The sequence below is a fragment of the Malus sylvestris genome, chromosome 6 (genome assembly GCF_916048215.2).
Source record: "Malus sylvestris chromosome 6, drMalSylv7.2, whole genome shotgun sequence".
Classification (NCBI taxonomy): Eukaryota; Viridiplantae; Streptophyta; class Magnoliopsida; order Rosales; family Rosaceae; genus Malus; species Malus sylvestris.
The window spans coordinates 33,497,673-33,516,510 of record NC_062265.1 but is presented as its reverse complement, the minus strand read 5'-3'; the positions used below and the strand labels follow the sequence as shown (position 1 = coordinate 33,516,510).

Here is an 18,838-nt window from a genome sequence, read left to right as displayed (position 1 = left end):
AGACGTATGCTTCTTGTACAATTTCTTAGGAGTGACTTGAGTCCATCCTTCAACTTTGCTTGTCTTGGACGATGCCTCAAGCGGTTGAGGTGAAAACTTTGAGTCGGAAGAGCCAGAAGTGAAGGTGGTATAGTTTGACTTCACCACATCGTCAAGATCTAACTCGATGATTCCTTTCTGAGCCAGCTTCATGATGAGATCTTTCAGCACGAAGCACTTTTCTGTCGAATGACTGATGAAGCGGTGGAATTTACAGTATCTTGGACTGTCAGTACGATTCATCTCTTCCGGCCGTCTGCACTCAGGCAAACTGATCACCTTCTTGTCCAACAGGTCATCTAACATGGCAACTACATCAGAGTCGGGGAATGGATAAATCTTCTTCTCAAGCTCCTTCAAAGTGCGTCTACGCATCTCTTGATCACGAAAAGCTTCGGTTTGAATCGCCTTGCCTCGTGTGGAGATTTTGACGGGAGCTGTGTTGACCGTCATCGCTTCCTTGGTGGGTTTCCATGCGGCCTTTTCCACCTTTGTCCCAAGAACTTTGTCGTTCTTGTAGTCGGCGATCGGTTCTTTCTTCCCATGATGGGCGATGCTCAACTCCATGTCATGGGCGCGAGTAGCCAATTCCTCGAAGGTCCGCGGTTTAATGCCTTGAAGGATGTATTGCAAACCCCATTGCATGCCTTGGATGCACATCTCGATTGAAGAAATCTCGGAGAGTCTGTCCTTACAGTCGAGGCTTAGATTACGCCATCGGTTGATGTAGTCCATGACTGGTTCTTCCTTCCATTGCTTCGTGCTCGTCAGCTCTAGCATGCTCACAGTGCGGCGGGTGCTATAGAAGCGGTTGAGGAATTCCCGCTCTAATTGTTCCCAACTGTTGATGGACTCAGGTTCTAGGTCTGTGTACCACTCAAAGGCGTTTCCTTTCAGCGAGCGCACAAACTGCTTGGCGAGGTAATCCCCTTCGGTTCCTGCGTTGTTGCAAGTTTCAACGAAGTGGGCAACGTGCTGCTTTGGGTTTCCTTTTCCATCAAACTGCATGAACTTTGGTGGTTGATAACCCCTTGGCATCCTTAGGGCATCAATCTTCTTGGAATAGGGCTTTGAGTAGAACAAGGAGGTATGTGAGCTCCCTTCGTACTGTGCCTTGATGGTGTTGGTGATCATCTCCTGCAGCTGCTGGATAGAAAGAGATCCCATGAGTGCCGCTGCTTGGTCTGGCTCCGGCTTCCCATCGATTTTCTTCACCGGGGGTTCTTCGTCTCCGCCAGCTCCTCCCTTTAGTGGATCATCCTCTAGGTCGGGTTTATCGCCGTCCTGCGCCTCCAGTCGGTTGACTAGTGCTGCAATTTGCAAGTCTTTTTCTTCTACAGTTCGGGTTAGCCTTACGATTGCTTCATTCATTTGAGTCAGCTGCTCATCGATTGAAGTTGCTCCAATGGTCATGACTTGCATGGCTGCACTGCCGCTTGAATCGGCATCGGAGAGCATGGATTCGGAGTATTTCCTTGGGCTTCCCCCCCTTGGTGCCCTTAGTGAGGCTAAGGTGATCAAAGGCTCGTGCCTTGGGTGCTCTTGTTCCCTTGGCGGAGTTGATGCAGAGGTGAAAGAGGTGGCAGAAGTAGCTCTTGCCATGCTTCGAGTCATGATGCCCAAAGTGACACCAGTTGTGGGAGCAGTTTGAGCCTTCCTTGATGCCATTAATTTTGGAAGTGTGTTTGGTTTCCTTGAACGGAGAAAGAGATGAGAGGTAGAGATTGTCCCACTGGGCGTGCCAATTTGTGAACACGGAAAATTCCTGAAACGAAAGAGACAAGAACAACGTGCACAAACAAATATTATGTATTTGATGATTTTGGGTTACAATCTCTCTCTATTTTGATCCTCTGATTCGATCTCCGTAAGGTGTGTATTTGTGGATGTGCGATTGATCCAAAGGGCCGTTGGGCTTGATCTAAGGATGAACGTTCTTCAAGGGCCGTGGACTTGATCTTGAAGGTGGATTTGAGCGGATCTTCAAAGGGGCTTTTGGGCTTGATCTTTGAAGAATAGTGATGAACGGATCTCCAAGGGCTTTTGGGCTTGATCTTGAAGAACGATTGGACGGATCTTCAAGGGCTTTTGGGCTTGATCTTGAAGAACGATTGGATGTGTGGATTTGTCGACGTTGTTGATCCAAAGGGCCGTTGGGGCTTGATCTTGGATGAACGGATGATGAACGATGGTGCTTTCTTCAAGGGCCGTCGGGGCTTGATCTTGAATTGGTGGATGGTTGATCCAAGGGCCGTCGGGGCTTGATCTTGGAAGAACGATGAACGAAGAACACTTTCTTCAAGGGCCGTCGGGGCTTGATCTTGAATTGGTGGATGATTGTTGATCCAAAGGGCCGTTGAGGCTTGATCTTGGAAGAACGATGAACGAAGAACGAAGAAGGCTTTCTTGATTCTTCGGGAACCTAGATGCTTGAGAGCTTCGGGGTTTCAGAGCTTCAGAGCTTCAAGGTGTAATATGAAAAATGGTTTTCTTAAAATGAATGAAATAGGCTTGTATTTATAGAATTTTCCAAGGCCTAATTTTGAATATAATATCCCAGATGAAATAAGTCGTTTCTGCCAGGTGTTGACACGTGTCCTATTTGATGACTTTTCCAACTCATTTCAATTTTCGTTGAGTCACACGCTACGTGTAAAATTTATGTAATACATGAGCGTTGACACTTTGATTTACCGGTCAACATTTATTTACGAAATTTCGATGTCTACAGTAGTATCAGACCAAAAAAATATACATATTCAAATGAGGACAGCTCAACTCCTTCAGGTTAAGGAGGAGTTCCTCTTCAAAATACTTTGTGACCTATTTACAAAACTTCAAGATTGTAATCATTCATATAATAAATCATTATGTAATCATCTCTACAAAAAATCAAAGTTAAGATTGTTTAGTCAATGGTGACAAATAGGTAGATAGTTCATAATGGTTTTATCGAATCCGCCCATGTGGTTTTTACAGTTTGATGATTTAATAATTTCAGTATTAATTGATTATTTTAGAGATGATATTTAAATAGTGAATAGTGATTCATAATATGAACAGTTTCAATCATAAACATGAAGTTCTGTAGACAAGCCACAACGTACTTTAAGGTGGGGTTTCTTCTCAATCCTTGAGGAGATAAGTCTTTCTCTGTTCAAATTGAGGACTAGTCCAAGTCACGCTCGTACCTCTTAAGGTCCTTGTAATTACCTTGTTCAATAGTGCAGTAGAGAATCTCGGAAAGGTCATCCATAATCCCAACCGATCGACTCGGTATTGCGGGTTAGAGTCCGGGTTGGTTCTTGTGGAGCCAAAGTACAGATCAAGGCAGGGGTCACTGAGTTTTTTTCGTCTTGGTGGAAACCATGGATTGGTGGAGTTGTTTGAGCTTATGATATGGAAGAGCTAACATTTATGATCTTGTGAACTGTGAAATGCTGACATTGTTTTTCGTTGCTTTCACAGTTGAGAGTGTCTGTTTTTAGAATGTAAAAAAGAATTCATCAACATCGAAGAAAGAAACTGCATAAACCCTAAACTAATCTTTGAAGAGAGGAGGTTCATGCTTAGTGACGGGCCCAAAAAGGACTTTGGTATACAAACTCTAAGGGATGAGAGCACTATCTATATAAACTATTCATAGTAGCAATCAAACAAATTATTCTTAGGTTAGGTATAATTTAATTATTTTTCTACTTTGTTCTCTAATGACTAATAAAATAGTCATGACTTGAAACCTAATGGGAAGGTCTCTACATCGATCTGTTGCTTGGAGCATAAGTAATGCACAAAATTAGGGATTAAGAAAGGTATATGCACAAAAGCTGGGATTCTCGTGAATGTGCACAAAATAATGCGTCAATCAAAACTTTGCTAATCCTCAATCTTCGCTGATTAATTAGTTGAGTACTCATATTACTAAACAAGTAAACAAGAACAAAGAAAGATGATTTTGGCACACAATTATGTTGCCGTGAGTAGTAATTAAAGGGTATGTAAATATGTTGTAAATATTAGGAGTCCTTTATTAGGAAGGATATATGTGTGCGTCCTTTATTGCTTATTGTTTCCTTATAGAACAAGGATTGTATCTTGTATATATATTTCAGTTATGCAATACAATGAAAATTAAGCCGTAAAATTCTATTAAAATTCTGTTTTTAGAAAACTTTTGAATAATTACCGGAAATTTTGTTTGATTAGGCTCGAGATGTATACGTAAATAAGCAGAATTACACCAGAAAACGATTTTTTTTTGTTTAATTACCTGCACAAATTAAATAGAGGCAGAAGGCAAAGGTGAAATCATTTGCTCGTATATGAGTTCCACATACGCATGCACATTATGCAATTAAACGAAACAAAACCAGAACAAAAGAAACTAAAATTTATTAAAAAAATAAAATTTGTAATAGGTCCCAAGAGTACTTATTCATTTGTTCCAGACATAGTATCCAAACAAAAATAATGGATACCATATACGTATTAGCTAGTACAAAGAAATAATTGAGTACGTAGCTAGGTCGGTCGACATCTAATGATCAACCCTGACACAAAATTGTTTGTCCAAATTAATACAAGGAGTGAACAAAATTATTTAGTTATTGATCATCTGGATGATCAATAGTAATACGGCGTCGGCTGGGGATAGTACGATGAACTATGTCCATAATGGCCGTGTGGGTAGTATGATGAACTATGTCCATAATGACCATTATAATAACCATCCATATAATTATATGAATGATCATAATAACCATTGCCATTTCGAATATTGCTCTCGCCGCCATATCCATCATAGTAGGTACATTGATCTCCCGTCCTGACCCAGCAGATTTCGGCTTCTTTCCCGGCCTTCACTAGCCTTCTCAGTAACTTTCTGGGGTCTACTTTCCCAGAAATATATGCCATACCTGCCTCTGCATCTACATTGTATGATGCTCCTAATAAACCATCCAAACACAAACTAACATTTCAATTTCTGGCCGATTGATGAGATCAGTGCGTACCACTGTTTGTGCCGATAAAGGAAAAAATGGTTTGCTAAATTAATTAAAGCGAAACTTAATAAAGAGAGTTAATATACCTTGGATCTTTTTCAGCATTTTCGTCAAGCACTTGTGCCATCCACCAGTTTTGGTATCTACTTTCAATCCACAAGTCTGTGAATTAAGAGACAGCCCAAAATGAATTATTTTCAGGACAAAAGAGGTTGAATAGGATATTGAAGGGAAGGTGATTTATTCGCGCTTGTTTGTCTCTGGGATTTGAGTTGAATAAAATCAAAGAAGAAAAAGTATGTGCGGAATCATTTCCGTATTGAAATTATGTTATATATCATACCATGTAAGTACGAGACTCCATTGCAGACAACTTGATTCCAACACCTTCACGATAGGAGTGCTTAGAGAGAGAGAGAGAGAGAGAGAGAGAGAGAGAGAGAGAAGGGTTTTCTAAGGAGAAAAAGAGGCAGGCTCGTGCTAGGGTATATAATGGTTTTGAGACAAGACGAGAGTGTGGTATTTATAGAGCTGGGTGATGGAATTTTTACTGGTCATTTATTAAGATATAACGATCATATATTTTTAGATTTTTCCTTCTTTGTTTAAATATGTCGGTTTTTTAAGATTAAAAGTTAACAATAATAACGGTGAAGGTGAAATCTTGCCTTCTGAAGTTATAAAATACACATTTCACAAAAACAAAAGGAAAAAAACGAAAACTAATTAAAAGAACTTGATATTTTTTAGTTTTAACGATAAGAACAAAATAAAGGGTAAAGTGTATAGTACCAGGATTGACTTTTTAGTGAAAAAATGTAGTTTTTCGTTAAAATGAACAATATCGAGAGTTTTTCGTTAAAGTTCCTAAGAAAAAATTCTGGAATTTTAAAGTAGAAAATTGCAGAAAGTAGAATTTAGAGCAAAAGAAAGAATAATCTTATGATATTTTCCTCTTTAGAAGAGTAGTAACGCATATAAGAGCTTCAGAAGATCTCATTTCATTTATGCATATCAGTGACTTCTAATTACATTAATTATTCTTAACTTACCAAATCAAATAAAATAAAACCGAACCGAAGAGACAGCGTCAGTCTGTGTTTGTATTCGATTTTACCCATCATTGATCTTGTATAAATCAAAAACTCGAATAAGATGACCTTTTTTGCCTTCTGATTTACCAATGGAAAATTTTATTTGAACCCATATAACCTCTTTCTATACCCAACTTATACTTTAAACATGAAATATATTTACTATTCTATTGCATAATTACTATTAAGTACAAGATGAAATTAACAATAAAAATATAATTTATCAATAAACCCACCCATTAATCAAACCATAACGATCACGTAATCTTTCGCTTACGTTCTTTCCTGGGAAAAATCATAAGACGCTCTTATAGACCTTTATCATCATCATCATCATCACTACCACCACCACCATCCACCAACCGCACCACTACCATCACCATCACCATCACCATCTCCAACACTACTCATCACCTGCATGAAACCTGCTTTTACTTCTGCTACTACTGCTGCCAAAACAACAAGCAGCAGCTGATCAAGATCAACACCTAGTTCTAAATCAATTGTTTTTCTTCAATTTTAAATATCCATTTTAATTAAGTAATTAAAGTACTTTTAATTCTTTAATTAACACATTCATATGTTACTCATGTTTAATTAGTAGTCTTGCTATGTAGATGCACTGTAAACATGTGACATGATAATCATTGCACTTCCTTTCATTTTGTTTGTGCACTATTGAGTGTTTATAATTAGTCCTTTGATCTTATTATTATTTTATTTTATATATTCTGAAAGAGTTTTCATTTCTCAGTTTCTAACTTCCGTGCATGCTTGCTAGCTGTTATTCCCAATACTGCAAGTCGGCTTGCAAAATATGCATGCATTTGTTAAACTAACTAGGGTTTGATTAATTGGGTTTGACTCTCATAGTCTCATGGAAACCATGTTTAATTAGATTTATGAATTTAAATAACATGGATCTTCATGAGACTGATCCGGGTAGCTTCTAATGTGAAAACATGGGTGTATAAATTTGCATATTGAATTGAGTCTGTGAGTGTAGTATTGGTAGTAAATTTGGGTTTAAAGAGAGATTAATAGTTTGATAAAAAATAATATGAGTGTAAAGAGTAAGCTGGGTGTAGAGATAGGTTATATGAGTTCAAATAAAATTTATCTTTACCAATTTCTCGGAAACAACTCTACTTGTCATACGTAAATCTTACAAATAAACTTATATCTCAATATTATGCGTAAAAATATTACAATAATTCATAATTCGCGACAATTAATTCATTATCTCCTTAGGATGTTTCTTTGGTTTCGGAGAAGATGCTGCCCTAAATTAATTCATATCTGCAAATTATATTAACTCATATATACTATTTCAAAAGTCACTAATACTACATATATAGGTATTTTTCTTCATTTATAAATGAAAGATCTTAGGTTCACCTCATAATTGTTTGGACCATCGATAGTTTGACACGTTTTAATTTGTTTGTCTAGGGTTTATATGACCATATCTGATACAATATTTCTGCATATTTGTTGTTCACTTTCTTTTTAATATTTTTCTTTTTACATAAAGAGAGAGATTCTTGCTCGTTTAGTATCAGAAAAAGTTTTAACTATTAAATACTAATTTGTATGAATTTCTGAGAAAATTGAAGGAGAACGTCAAGATGTCGCAAATATTTGAGATATATATTGCACTAGTTCGTATTCTTGTGGTTTTTTTATTATTTTTTTTTATATGAAAAGTAACATTCATTGAGCAATAAAAAAGGTTACATGTCAACCTAAACTACAATGGGGAATTCATATACACAAAAGCTTAGCCCAATAAGCAAACAAACAAAAACCCTAATCTCTATCCTCCAAGGGTAGAATGCAGCACCTGCCGCCTCGAACGGCTTGCCAGTAGCCACCAAGGTAGCAACACGAGAGAAAATGACTGAGTGGTCAATTCGATTAAGACATTGCAACACAAAAAATTTCGAACCCGCAACCAAAAGCACACCACAACCAGATTTTATCATTGAAAACACTAAACCAAGAGATGGTCACTGCATCCAAATCCCCTTCACATGGATAGAATTAGAATGTGAGGCTAAGGGAGTAAGTTAAATACCCTCACTTTGGCTGAAGCCAGAGAACGCTTGGCCTCGAGGGAATTCTAACATGACGGTCGCAGGCTGGAGCAAAGGATGAGGTGGGGATGGATTATGAGGCAAGGAGGTAGAAGGAAAGGGTGGGAGAGTTGGAGGTTTGGGTTTGGACCGGAGGAGAGGGAGGGAAGGGGCATGAGGCCCAAATCCGAGACAAGTCCAGAGGAAATTTGAGACAAAGCTCAATGAAAACTGAGATAAAATCCAGGAACAAATTGAGATAAGAGTGAGATAGAAGAAAGAAGGGGAGGGAAGGAGGTGAAAAAAGGGGTTGTCACCAGCACCAAAGCCGAAGGCTAAGGCCGGCAGCTAGGGCTCCATTTTGTTTGGGTTTATGCACGCTTTCTCCCTCACCACTTTTATAAAGATTATACATGAACAGTACCTCTCCTATATTTGTGTTGAATATCCTCTTTAACAGACTAATGCGCAAGCGTGGTGCCAATGTATCAGAACAGTTGATCAAAGGGACCACTAACTAATACAGCAATAATTTGATTAGTGACAATATATATTTACATGTAAATAGCTAATAAATTGATATACATTAATCTGATAGCCTGATATCATCTTGCAGTCGGAGCCGGTGAAGGAGTAATTGGGGTATCAGCCCCACCAGAAACACAACTCTTGACCTCATTCGGAATGCGGAGGAGGAGGTGGGCTTGGCAATATGTGATTTCCTTCTGCTTTCTGCAGCCTCATATCTGCAAAATTTTCCATATATATATTATACAGACAGTAAAATTGGATCCCAGCTAGTGCATATATATATATATATATATATATATATAAGGGTTCTCCAAACAAGCCTATGAATAAGAATATATGCTACGAAAATACCAACCTGCATTAGCCTGCACACTCAGCTGCATAGCCAAATTAGTAGCTAGCAAAGCAATAAGCAAAATGAAATGAAAGAAAGAAGAGACTCGCATATCTCTTAGTGTTCGTTAATTTCTTTGATTTGTCAATCCCCCACTTCTTTAATATATACTCTTGCTGATCAGTCATGACTCATGAACTACCAGCTAGCTACATTCCAAAACTTTAATTTGATGAAAGCCCATAACAATATTTTACAAATGCCTTGCAGTTCACATGTCAATACTTAGTTCTACAACAAAATATACAGTATATCTCTAAGGGTGACATTGAAATATTCTTCCTTGTATGTTATATGTGATGTCTCCATCGCAGCTGATATGTATACCTTTTTTATTTTTAAGCATATATGTAGTTTGGGACTTGGGGGGAAAAACTCAAATTGCATATAAACAACCGATGATTGAATAGTTTGCGAAGAAATAAAAATATTTAAAGAAAAAGACTTCTTAAAAACGGATTGGCCGAGATCTCCGACAAGAAAGTCAACAAGGGAAACCGCGTACTAACAAAAGGAAATAAGATCACAGACCAAATTATGAAAACCGTGTGGTAATCAAATTATTATTGCAACCAAAGTATAATGTTTTTTAAAGTAGCTGAATTGACCCATCAAAATAAACACAATAGAGACTAGCAATTAGCATGCAGACATTTTCAATTAGTTATTTACTGCATCTCAATAGGCAGTTGAGAATTTGTGACATTATACGAGAAAGCACAAAGGCATTGAATTGCAGCAAGAGATGCAAATCGGAATCCTGTAAACGAACCTTTATTTGCCCAAGATAATCCTATTCACAACATCAACTGGCAAAGCATAAGCTGGATCTAGGGCCTTCATCCCGGGATATTCAAGAAGGGAAAGTCCTGCATGAACCTTAATTAATCAATACCCTGTAAGCATGAGACTCAACTAAGAACATAAATCTTCTCATATAATCACTTTGAAATTTTATCCCAACTATAAGCAGATCCTAGCAATCCGTCTGGATGAAGTTGGAAGCTCATAAGCTCCAACTGCACATCAATTATAATCATCCAGAAAGGTTACAATGTAAAAGATGCCAAATAATTAGGCAAAGAATTGAGGAAAACAAACAAAGGTGATGCCAAAGCTTATATACCAGCTACACCAAAGTATGTGTGGTAGACATCAACAGCATCGTCTGGTCTGTCCGAAATTCCTCCATTTTCAATGTCCTGCAATATTCAGTGATTGCCCAAAACATCTCAGATAAATTGATTGTTACATGAATAGCATTTGAATTACGGAAATAAGATAACAGGGATAATCCAAATGTACATATAGCTTGTTAGGGTAATCTAACCTGGCAGTCTAAAATGAACTTGACAAGCTTTTCCTTATCAATCCAATGAACTCTGTCAATCATGACCAAACTAGAAAGAACCCACCATGAGTAGCAGACCTGAAACGAAGTGTAAATGCAGTAAGGATGGGTACAAGATTGCTTACTGAACAAAATTGTTTCAATTAAAAAAAATTTAAAACCTACATCAGGAAGTTTCTCTGGACGGCCATTAAGGCCTCCAGGTTTAGCTTTTGATTTGATAAGAATGTCTCCAGAATTAACTTGCCGCTCACATAACCACCACCCAAGAAGGTCTTTGTCAATATGATGTAGAGAACCCGTAATAGCAAGAGCACCCACACAACAGAAAACTGCAGTCGGCATGGGCAGATCAAAGTTTAAGTGAGTCTAATTTAGGCATCCAGATAGTATAACTGAATAAATATGCCATTGCTGGATCAATTGTGGATGGTTTAAGCAAAATTAAGAATATTTTCCTAGATTTGGGAGTTTGACTGATAATTCCATTAAAGACCAGTCATTCTTGGATTGCATCTCTTCTCAGACCACGCAAGTTATATTGACGATCAATTCCATTGGGACAGATGAAATGCAAGAATGATTGCTATTTCCGTTGAAGAGAGAAAAAGGAAACACCTAATCAGAAACAAAAACTTCACACAGATACTATAGGGTAAATAACATACTTTGACCTGCATGAGACTCCGCACCAGGTGTGCATCCAAATCCGCCATCATGATTTTTACAACTTACAATGTAGTTCACGGCCTTCTCCACATTGATTTTGTTCAATCGATGTAGTAGCGCGAGACACAATATAGCAATGTACGAAAACCTAAAAGAAATAAAATTGCTTACTTTCTCTTTCGTTTCAAGAAACAGAAAACAATTTGTTACTAAATCATGTTTCGAATAAAGAGCTGGTAACTTCAACAAATACGAGATGCAAAGGAAATCGAAAATGACTACCTTGTATCAATTTCACCCCACATGTCCCCGGAAAATGATCCATCTTTGTTTTGCAGTGCAGCAACATCTGAGTTGAATATTAAGTTTAGCAAAATTTTCTTATTTCTCTTTGATTTAATTTGTTTGTCTAATCAATAAATGCCAAAATACTACAAATTGAGCTATAAGCAGCCGCTTTACACAAGAATTACCGATTATTTGATACACCAGCATTCACCAAATGAAAATGCATGCATTATGAAATGAAGGTTCATTTCAAATTTTACAAACAGATGTGCTAAAAGGATACAACTTGCAACCTTGTCGACATCCAGAACATCAATCTTGTTAAACAGGGCCAAGACCTGCACAGCGCTTAAGGTATATAGTACATGTGGATCGTGCCCAATGTTACCACCAAACCCACCTACATGTACGAAGCTGTATCAAGTCATCATTTGGTCTCGAACTCAAAATCAACAAACAACCAATAACGAACAAAATTTAGTGTTTTTGAGCTAAGAAATGTATACAATGTAACAACCTGAATCATGCTGACACTGTAGGACCCACTAAACAATCTCATCGACATCGACAACCTGAATCTTTCCGAGAAGATCCAGAGTTGTCAAGCCCCAGTATGCCCCATTCATTCTTAGATGCTCCATTGCCACAGCCTCCAAAGAGTCCTTCTTCTGAGTACAGTATCACCATGTTAGTATTATACATACATTATAGACACACACACACACACACACACAAACATATATGTATTTATACACATGTGTGAGGGAAAAGGAAATGTTTTTTTATTGAATTTTGATTAAAAATCAGACCTTTTCGACTGAGAGAATGAATTGAACATGTTTCTCAGCTGCCAGCTCTCCCATCTGTTAACAAACATCTCAAAATTAAGCAAAGCCATGAACTTTAGTAAATTGGTAATGGGGGTATGCTAATACTAATTAAAAACAAGATTAATCAATCTAAATCCAAGAAATATGAAGTTTAATGAGCAATATTAATGTTAAAATCAGTACAAGATAAATGGAATTCAATGAAATAAGTGTCAGCTAACACACGAAACAATTACCAATGGAAATAAAATTACCTGGTCTTGGAAAACCCGATTCAGCTAATAAGAAGAAGAAGACGAAGATCGATTAGGATGCAGGAGGAGGAGGAAGAGACGACTGAAAAAATAAAGGAGTGACGAACGCAGAGAGTGCAGAGAGAAGAGATGTGGGCTGGGCTGCTGCGGCGTGGGATTTTGGACTTAAAGAGGGACTAGTACGAATTTGTGTTTTTGTGGGCTGAGTAATAGTGTGCAGCATATACTGCCTGTTTGAGACGGCTTCAAAACATGGTTACAAATGCACTTTGACAAACTTGAGCACTTTTGAGGTTTGAATACGTTGATAGATTAATATAGAAGCGATTCTAGTAATAGAAGCGTTTTCTAGAGATATAAGACTCGTTTGGAAATACATTTTAATGGTTGAAAGTGTTTTTGGGAAAAATATTTTTAAGTTCCAAAAGCAAATGAATTGCTTCTTGCAAGAAGCACCGGTTATGTGCTTCTAGTATGAAGCACTTCAAGTGCTTTTACAGGTTTCACTTACATTTACATTTTTTCTAAGAACTGATCCCAAAAACATTTTCACCAAAAGAGTGTGCAACTATTTTAAAATCACTTCCAAACGACTTTTAAGTGTTTTTATATAACACTTGAACTTTTAATGAAAAAGTTTGTCTATAAAACCAGTTCAAGTAAAAACGCATGTAAGCAGAAGTACTTTCTATGTTAGTATCCCAAACCAGCCCTACGGATCAATCTCTAATATGTTTCTTTTGGATCACATTTTATCTAGCATGTTTTTGTTGCGAACTTTATAGTCTGATTCGATTAAAATATATGATTGTGGAATGCATCAATGCTCGAAGAACTCAAAGGCCTCTGAGATCTCAGGGGCGACTATGTTTTGAATATTCTTCCTTACAATTATACATATAAGCAATATGGTATGATCCCGTCCCTTTCACCGCGTGTGTTCATCATACTTGCTGGATATATATGTATATGTATATATACGTACGTTACGTATAAAAGCAATTTTTAAAAATACTGATAAGTAAAAGAAAAAAGAAATCTGAAGCAGAAGAAGACGGCACTTGGTTAGCCGATCCGTGACAAGAAAATCAGCAAGGAAACTGCGTTTTCTAATAAAAGCAAATAAAACGGAAAACCTACAATACATGCATGGCAATCTTATCCCCTTATTCCAACTTATTAATCTTTAATGAACTAAGCAACTAAGCTTAATCACTACATATTAGTTGCATTTGGCGCTTAAAGCATAGCAGTTAGAAAATTAATTAATGTTGTGAAGAAATTCAGGCAAAATTGTTGTTGTTTGGGATTGGAAGCTGTGGAGGAGGAGGAGGAGGAGGAGGAGGGTCAGCCGGAGGCGGTTGTTCAACAGGAGGATAAGGAGCAGGTACTCTCATGCCCGGCTGTTGGTTTGCAAGTGGTGATTTTGGACTCAAAGGAGTTGGTGACCGCCGTTCTCTCAGTTCCCTAATTATATTCATATCGTGATGATCTGCATCACCATGCAACACTTCAATGTAAAAAATAAATAAAACTTGTAAGGAAGTTGAATAATAATGGATAGAGTCGATCATATATTTTACCTGAAAACAATTTTTTGCACTCTCATTTTTTCTACTACACCGAAAAAAGAGAAAGAAATGGAGTGTGAAAATTACGACCCTTATCATGTATACCTGCTGCTGTGACCAAACCTAGCTGCAGAGTGAACATGGCAGCTGCAACTAGAAGATGTAAGATATTTTTTGGAAAGCAAAACGTTGACAAGAGTCTTGATGAATCTCAGAATTTGGTCCTGCATTTCTGCTCACAAGGTATATTACATACAAAAGGTAAATTATATATTTACCTATACACAAGCACAAAACTTTAGAGAAAATGTTTCTTTGAAAATCATCAGGCCAAGTGTACATGTAATGTAATTGTAATTAGTCGCTGATTTTCAGAAAGTTTATCAAAAAGAATCAACATGATATTGGATTTATTGGAGTGCTAATTAGAATTTCAGGAACATAAATATATGCATAATACATAATCAAGTAAAATATCACTAATCTAATACAAGAGCCCTAATCCAAATCAACATACCCACAAACTAAAACTTGTCCTTAATTTGATTAAGTAGAACTTTTAACGACTTCGGAGCTGAGAAGTGAGGACTATGGAGCATTTATAAGTAGGAATTTCCACCGTTCAACTGCACAACATGTTCAGCAAAGCTAAGCATTACTTCCACATAAGCATCTCTACACCTTTTCAGAAGCACGATGGACGACATTATCTTCTGTGGCAGTTTAGATATCCCTCTCCTCTTTGTGTACTTGAAGTTGAGATCACTGATCTGTCTTTGTCTCAACACAACTGCACTCTTCTCATTGTCCTCTTCCTCGTCATAAGCTGTTACAAAATTGTCTAGTCTGCGGTAAGGGCATCCTCTAGAACTAGACGAAGATATCCTCCTTTGGTAGCTGTACCACTCCATGCTAGCTTGCCTAAACTTCGTCTCCCCGCAGTTGATATGAGGATGTGAGAGACGGAGAGGGATATAATTCAAGGCAAAGATAGATCTGTAAAACAAGTCACAAATGGAGTTGAATGACTCGTGTAAGTTATAACTAAAAAAGTAGGTGTGATTGGATTAGAAATAGACCAAAAAAATTATTAAAGATGAGTAAATATTAAGTTGTGTAATTCATATCCATCTAGAAAACTTCTTGCAGCAACCAAAGTGAGTAGCAGTTAGCCACGCAGGAATTGTGATGTGAACACGATTTTAGGCAAAGTCAGTAGCAGTCATGCAGGAATTGTGAATGAACACGATTTTAAGCAAAGTAAATAAATTGGAGGAACTTAAAGTCAGCACTTAGCCACGCAGAGCATGTGATGTGAGTTGGGCGGTTGCTTTCTATTGTATGTACTTACCAATCAACATCCACCGTGTTTTGGAAGATTTGTTTTGATTATAGCTACAAGTAATAAATTGGTTTGGCGGATAAGGCAGGGTACTCGCCACTTTACACTTGAACTCGATCGAATCTATTTCACTACAACAAAAATGGCCACTGCGCACAATAAATTATATGTGCCCCTTGAGGCCAAAAAGCACCAACAATTGTGCTCATAGACTAATAGCAACAATGCAGCTACTATCTTTGTGTATGTGCACTCTACGGGCGTCACCATTGCTAAAAGAGCACAATAGTGTATTTGTGCCAAAGAGGCAAGCACAAACAGTGGTCCATTTGTGCCCCGTTCTAACAACTTTTTCAGATAAGCTTTTCCAGCCATGTTGGCACTTATATTATAATTGTGCCAACATGAATTAATTAATAAAAAAATAAAAAAATTGAAAAATTGAAACTAAATTGAGGAAATGAAAAAAAATTAAATTTTCATGAAATGAAGAAAGCCTACAACCATGAAACCAAGTTTCACTTTCTGAATCTCACAAACATATATTGTAATGTTACATATCTTCTCTCTAATACCAAAATAAAAAATAAAAAAAACTCGAAGGCAAACATTTTTGGACAGATGCATCTTCCCCAGCAGGCCTTGCACCTCATCAACTCTTTGCTGCTCCAAAAACGAATTAACCAGATGACATGCAGTATATGGACCCTCACAGAAGTCATGAATATCAAATGCAAAGGTAAAGAAAAACCACACAATTTACAAGAGCCAAGAAAATGGAGGGATAAAGAAAGTAAGAAGGGAATACCTTTGGTTCCTCGTGAACTTGGGATCCTGAAAATATATAAAACTAAAACAAAATAAACAATAACTCAGATCTGAAAATATATAAACTCAAATACCAAAAAGAACCACAAATTTGTATTCCCTTCTTACGGAAAGATAAGTATTTTAAAATCTAATTTTCAGCTTTAGTGAAGTCTTTCATCTTTCCATACGGAAAGATAAGATTCAATGAGCTGTTTAGTTTCTGAAGACTGCGGGTATTGGTATGCAATCAGTTTCATAACGATTAATAATTTCAACAACCTGACAGAAACATCATTTTCCTGATCAACTACATGTAGTACTAGAAAAAAAAAACAGATTAGGCAGAGAATTGGGTTTAAATCAGCCATACATCTCGAGAAGCAAAAAGGGAAGCAACTCCGATGGGAATGAATACAGTGCTTACAAGCACGAATGCTGAGATCTCCTGCAAGAACAAGTGCGCACACGCACAACGAGATAAGGCAAGAATTCAACTAAAAATCTAACACGCGAATGTGGATGGCCTGACTAAGGAGATATCAAATACAATACTATAAAACCTACTCATCGTGGCGTGAGAATTGGCTTACACGCTGGAAGTTCCTGCTAAGTAAATCTTGAATCTGAAAAGATCAAGTTTACAACATTTTTAGTTTACAATTGATAGAAAGGCTACTAAGAATCAGATGAAATGCAAAAGAATCATATGAAATGCAACGGATGACATAAAGTCGGCTTTGTCCATGCCGACCTAGTCCTGCACCTTATCAAGTGAACCAACGGAAAAACAATGGAAAAGCTTCCTCTACATATCAACATCTTAGATTACATAATTTCAGATTTCAAACATTGGCTGAAATCACTCATTATGTATTCCCTTCTTTTAGTTGCTGTAATTGGCTTGTTTGCCTCGGGGTAGGCTTCTTTGTAATTTTGGCATCTTTACCCGGATAATACATTATCTTGTTCATCAAAAAAAAAAAAAAGAAACAACTTCACACCTGTTGTGTGTTGTGCGCATGGTATCAAAACGGAGTCTCGCATTTGATTGCTCGAATTTTAACTTATCCTATTACCTTATGAAAGAAATTAAACATCATCTTTCAATTAAAAATTTAAAAAAAAAAAAAAGGCATCCTATCTTGCAATATTGCTCATCGTGTTTCCAGAAAAAAAAAAAATCGCAAGAACTCAATAATTTTTAAAACTTCTTTTCCAAATTATAAAAGCTTCCTAGTAAATTGAAAATATTCATCATGCAATGCACTCCTAACTTTTCTCCTTTCACAATATCTTGGGGAAGACGGAGTCATAGAGAAACTTTTTCTCTGGGAATGAGTTGTTTTCCGTACACATACAAAAGGATACAAATTATTCTTCAGCTTGATTGTAAAAACTTTATATATTGCTTTCAAGCTAAGAACTGCGAAGCATTAGTCTTCTGATACAAGTGAACATTATATGCCATTATTCAACTGCACAACACGTCCAGCAAAACAAAGCATCATTCCCACATAAGCATTTCTAAACTTTTTCAAGAGCATTATCGACGATTTCACCTTGATTTGTAGCATCGGGGTCACTCGAATTTTCCCAAACTTAAGACGTTTCCCCATTGAAACCATCGCGTTTTGCTCATTAGTAACCGCATTTCTTAGTCTGCGGTAACGCCTTCTCCTCCTGTACCTCTTCATGTTTCCGCAGAATAAGGTCATCTGCATTTTTTTCTGAGAGAGAGAGAGAGCTACATATGGCAAGGCAATAGATATACATGTACATACATATATATATAGTATGTGATGAAGACGAAGATGAAATGCAGTTATTTATGTCACAGACAAATAAGGTAAGGAGTTTAAATTGTTGAAGGAATTTATGAGAGCACGCATGTGCAGCAACTGTAATGATGTAAATGGAGCTCTCTACTTGGGGTTGCCAGCAATCACCAATTAACAACCAACTGTTCCATCTAACGTCACATTTTTATTTGTTTTCTTTGACTTTGAGAGTTTTTTTTTCCCTTCTAATTTCTTCTCGTAGGGCTCATAATCAAGAACTTCACATGTCAAAGTACCGACGTATTTATTCATTGTTTTCTTTGACTTTGAGAGTTTTTTTGTTTCCTTCTAATTTCTTCTCATAGGCTTATAGTCAAGAACTTCACATGTCAAAGTACCAACATATTTATTCACCAAAAGAAAAAAAAAGACTAACAGATTTATATGAAAAGAGAAACACATTGCAATATTTAGAATAAAAACACCAAGACTTGGACCACGTTTGGGATTGCTTTTGAAGAGAGTAAATGCGTTTTTCTTCCAAGTAACCGTGTTTCTCACGTTTGACAAAAGTGTAATGTTAGGGAGATTAAATTTGTAGATTAAATTGTGTAAACTAAACTATATGTAAATTAATGATTGAATTATTACTTAAACATTGATAAACGTGCCCATTTCTATAGATGGTACATCATTTAATTTGCAAATTTTGTCTACAAATTTAAGTCTCCTTAGCATTACCCCTTGACAAAAACTTAAAACTTTTTCTAAGTCATAAAAGTGCTTTATGGAGAACCACTTGCTAAGTG

General features: G+C 36.9%; 1 protein-coding gene and 1 pseudogene across 1 annotated transcript; both read right to left on the bottom strand.

The window, feature by feature from the left end:
• Positions 1-4,416: 4,416 nt before the first annotated feature.
• Positions 4,417-5,510, bottom strand: LOC126624961 (heavy metal-associated isoprenylated plant protein 34-like). The gene is made up of 3 exons (XM_050294020.1): positions 5,386-5,510; positions 5,129-5,204; positions 4,417-4,985 (listed from the first exon to the last, which is right to left on the bottom strand). Exons 1-3 carry the CDS (start codon positions 5,404-5,406, stop codon positions 4,663-4,665), a joined length of 420 nt encoding a protein of 139 aa, XP_050149977.1. The 5' UTR covers positions 5,407-5,510; the 3' UTR covers positions 4,417-4,662.
• Positions 5,511-8,618: 3,108 nt separating this feature from the next.
• On the bottom strand, positions 8,619-12,689 carry LOC126624958 (geranylgeranyl transferase type-2 subunit beta 1-like; annotated as a pseudogene).
• Positions 12,690-18,838: the final 6,149 nt, after the last annotated feature.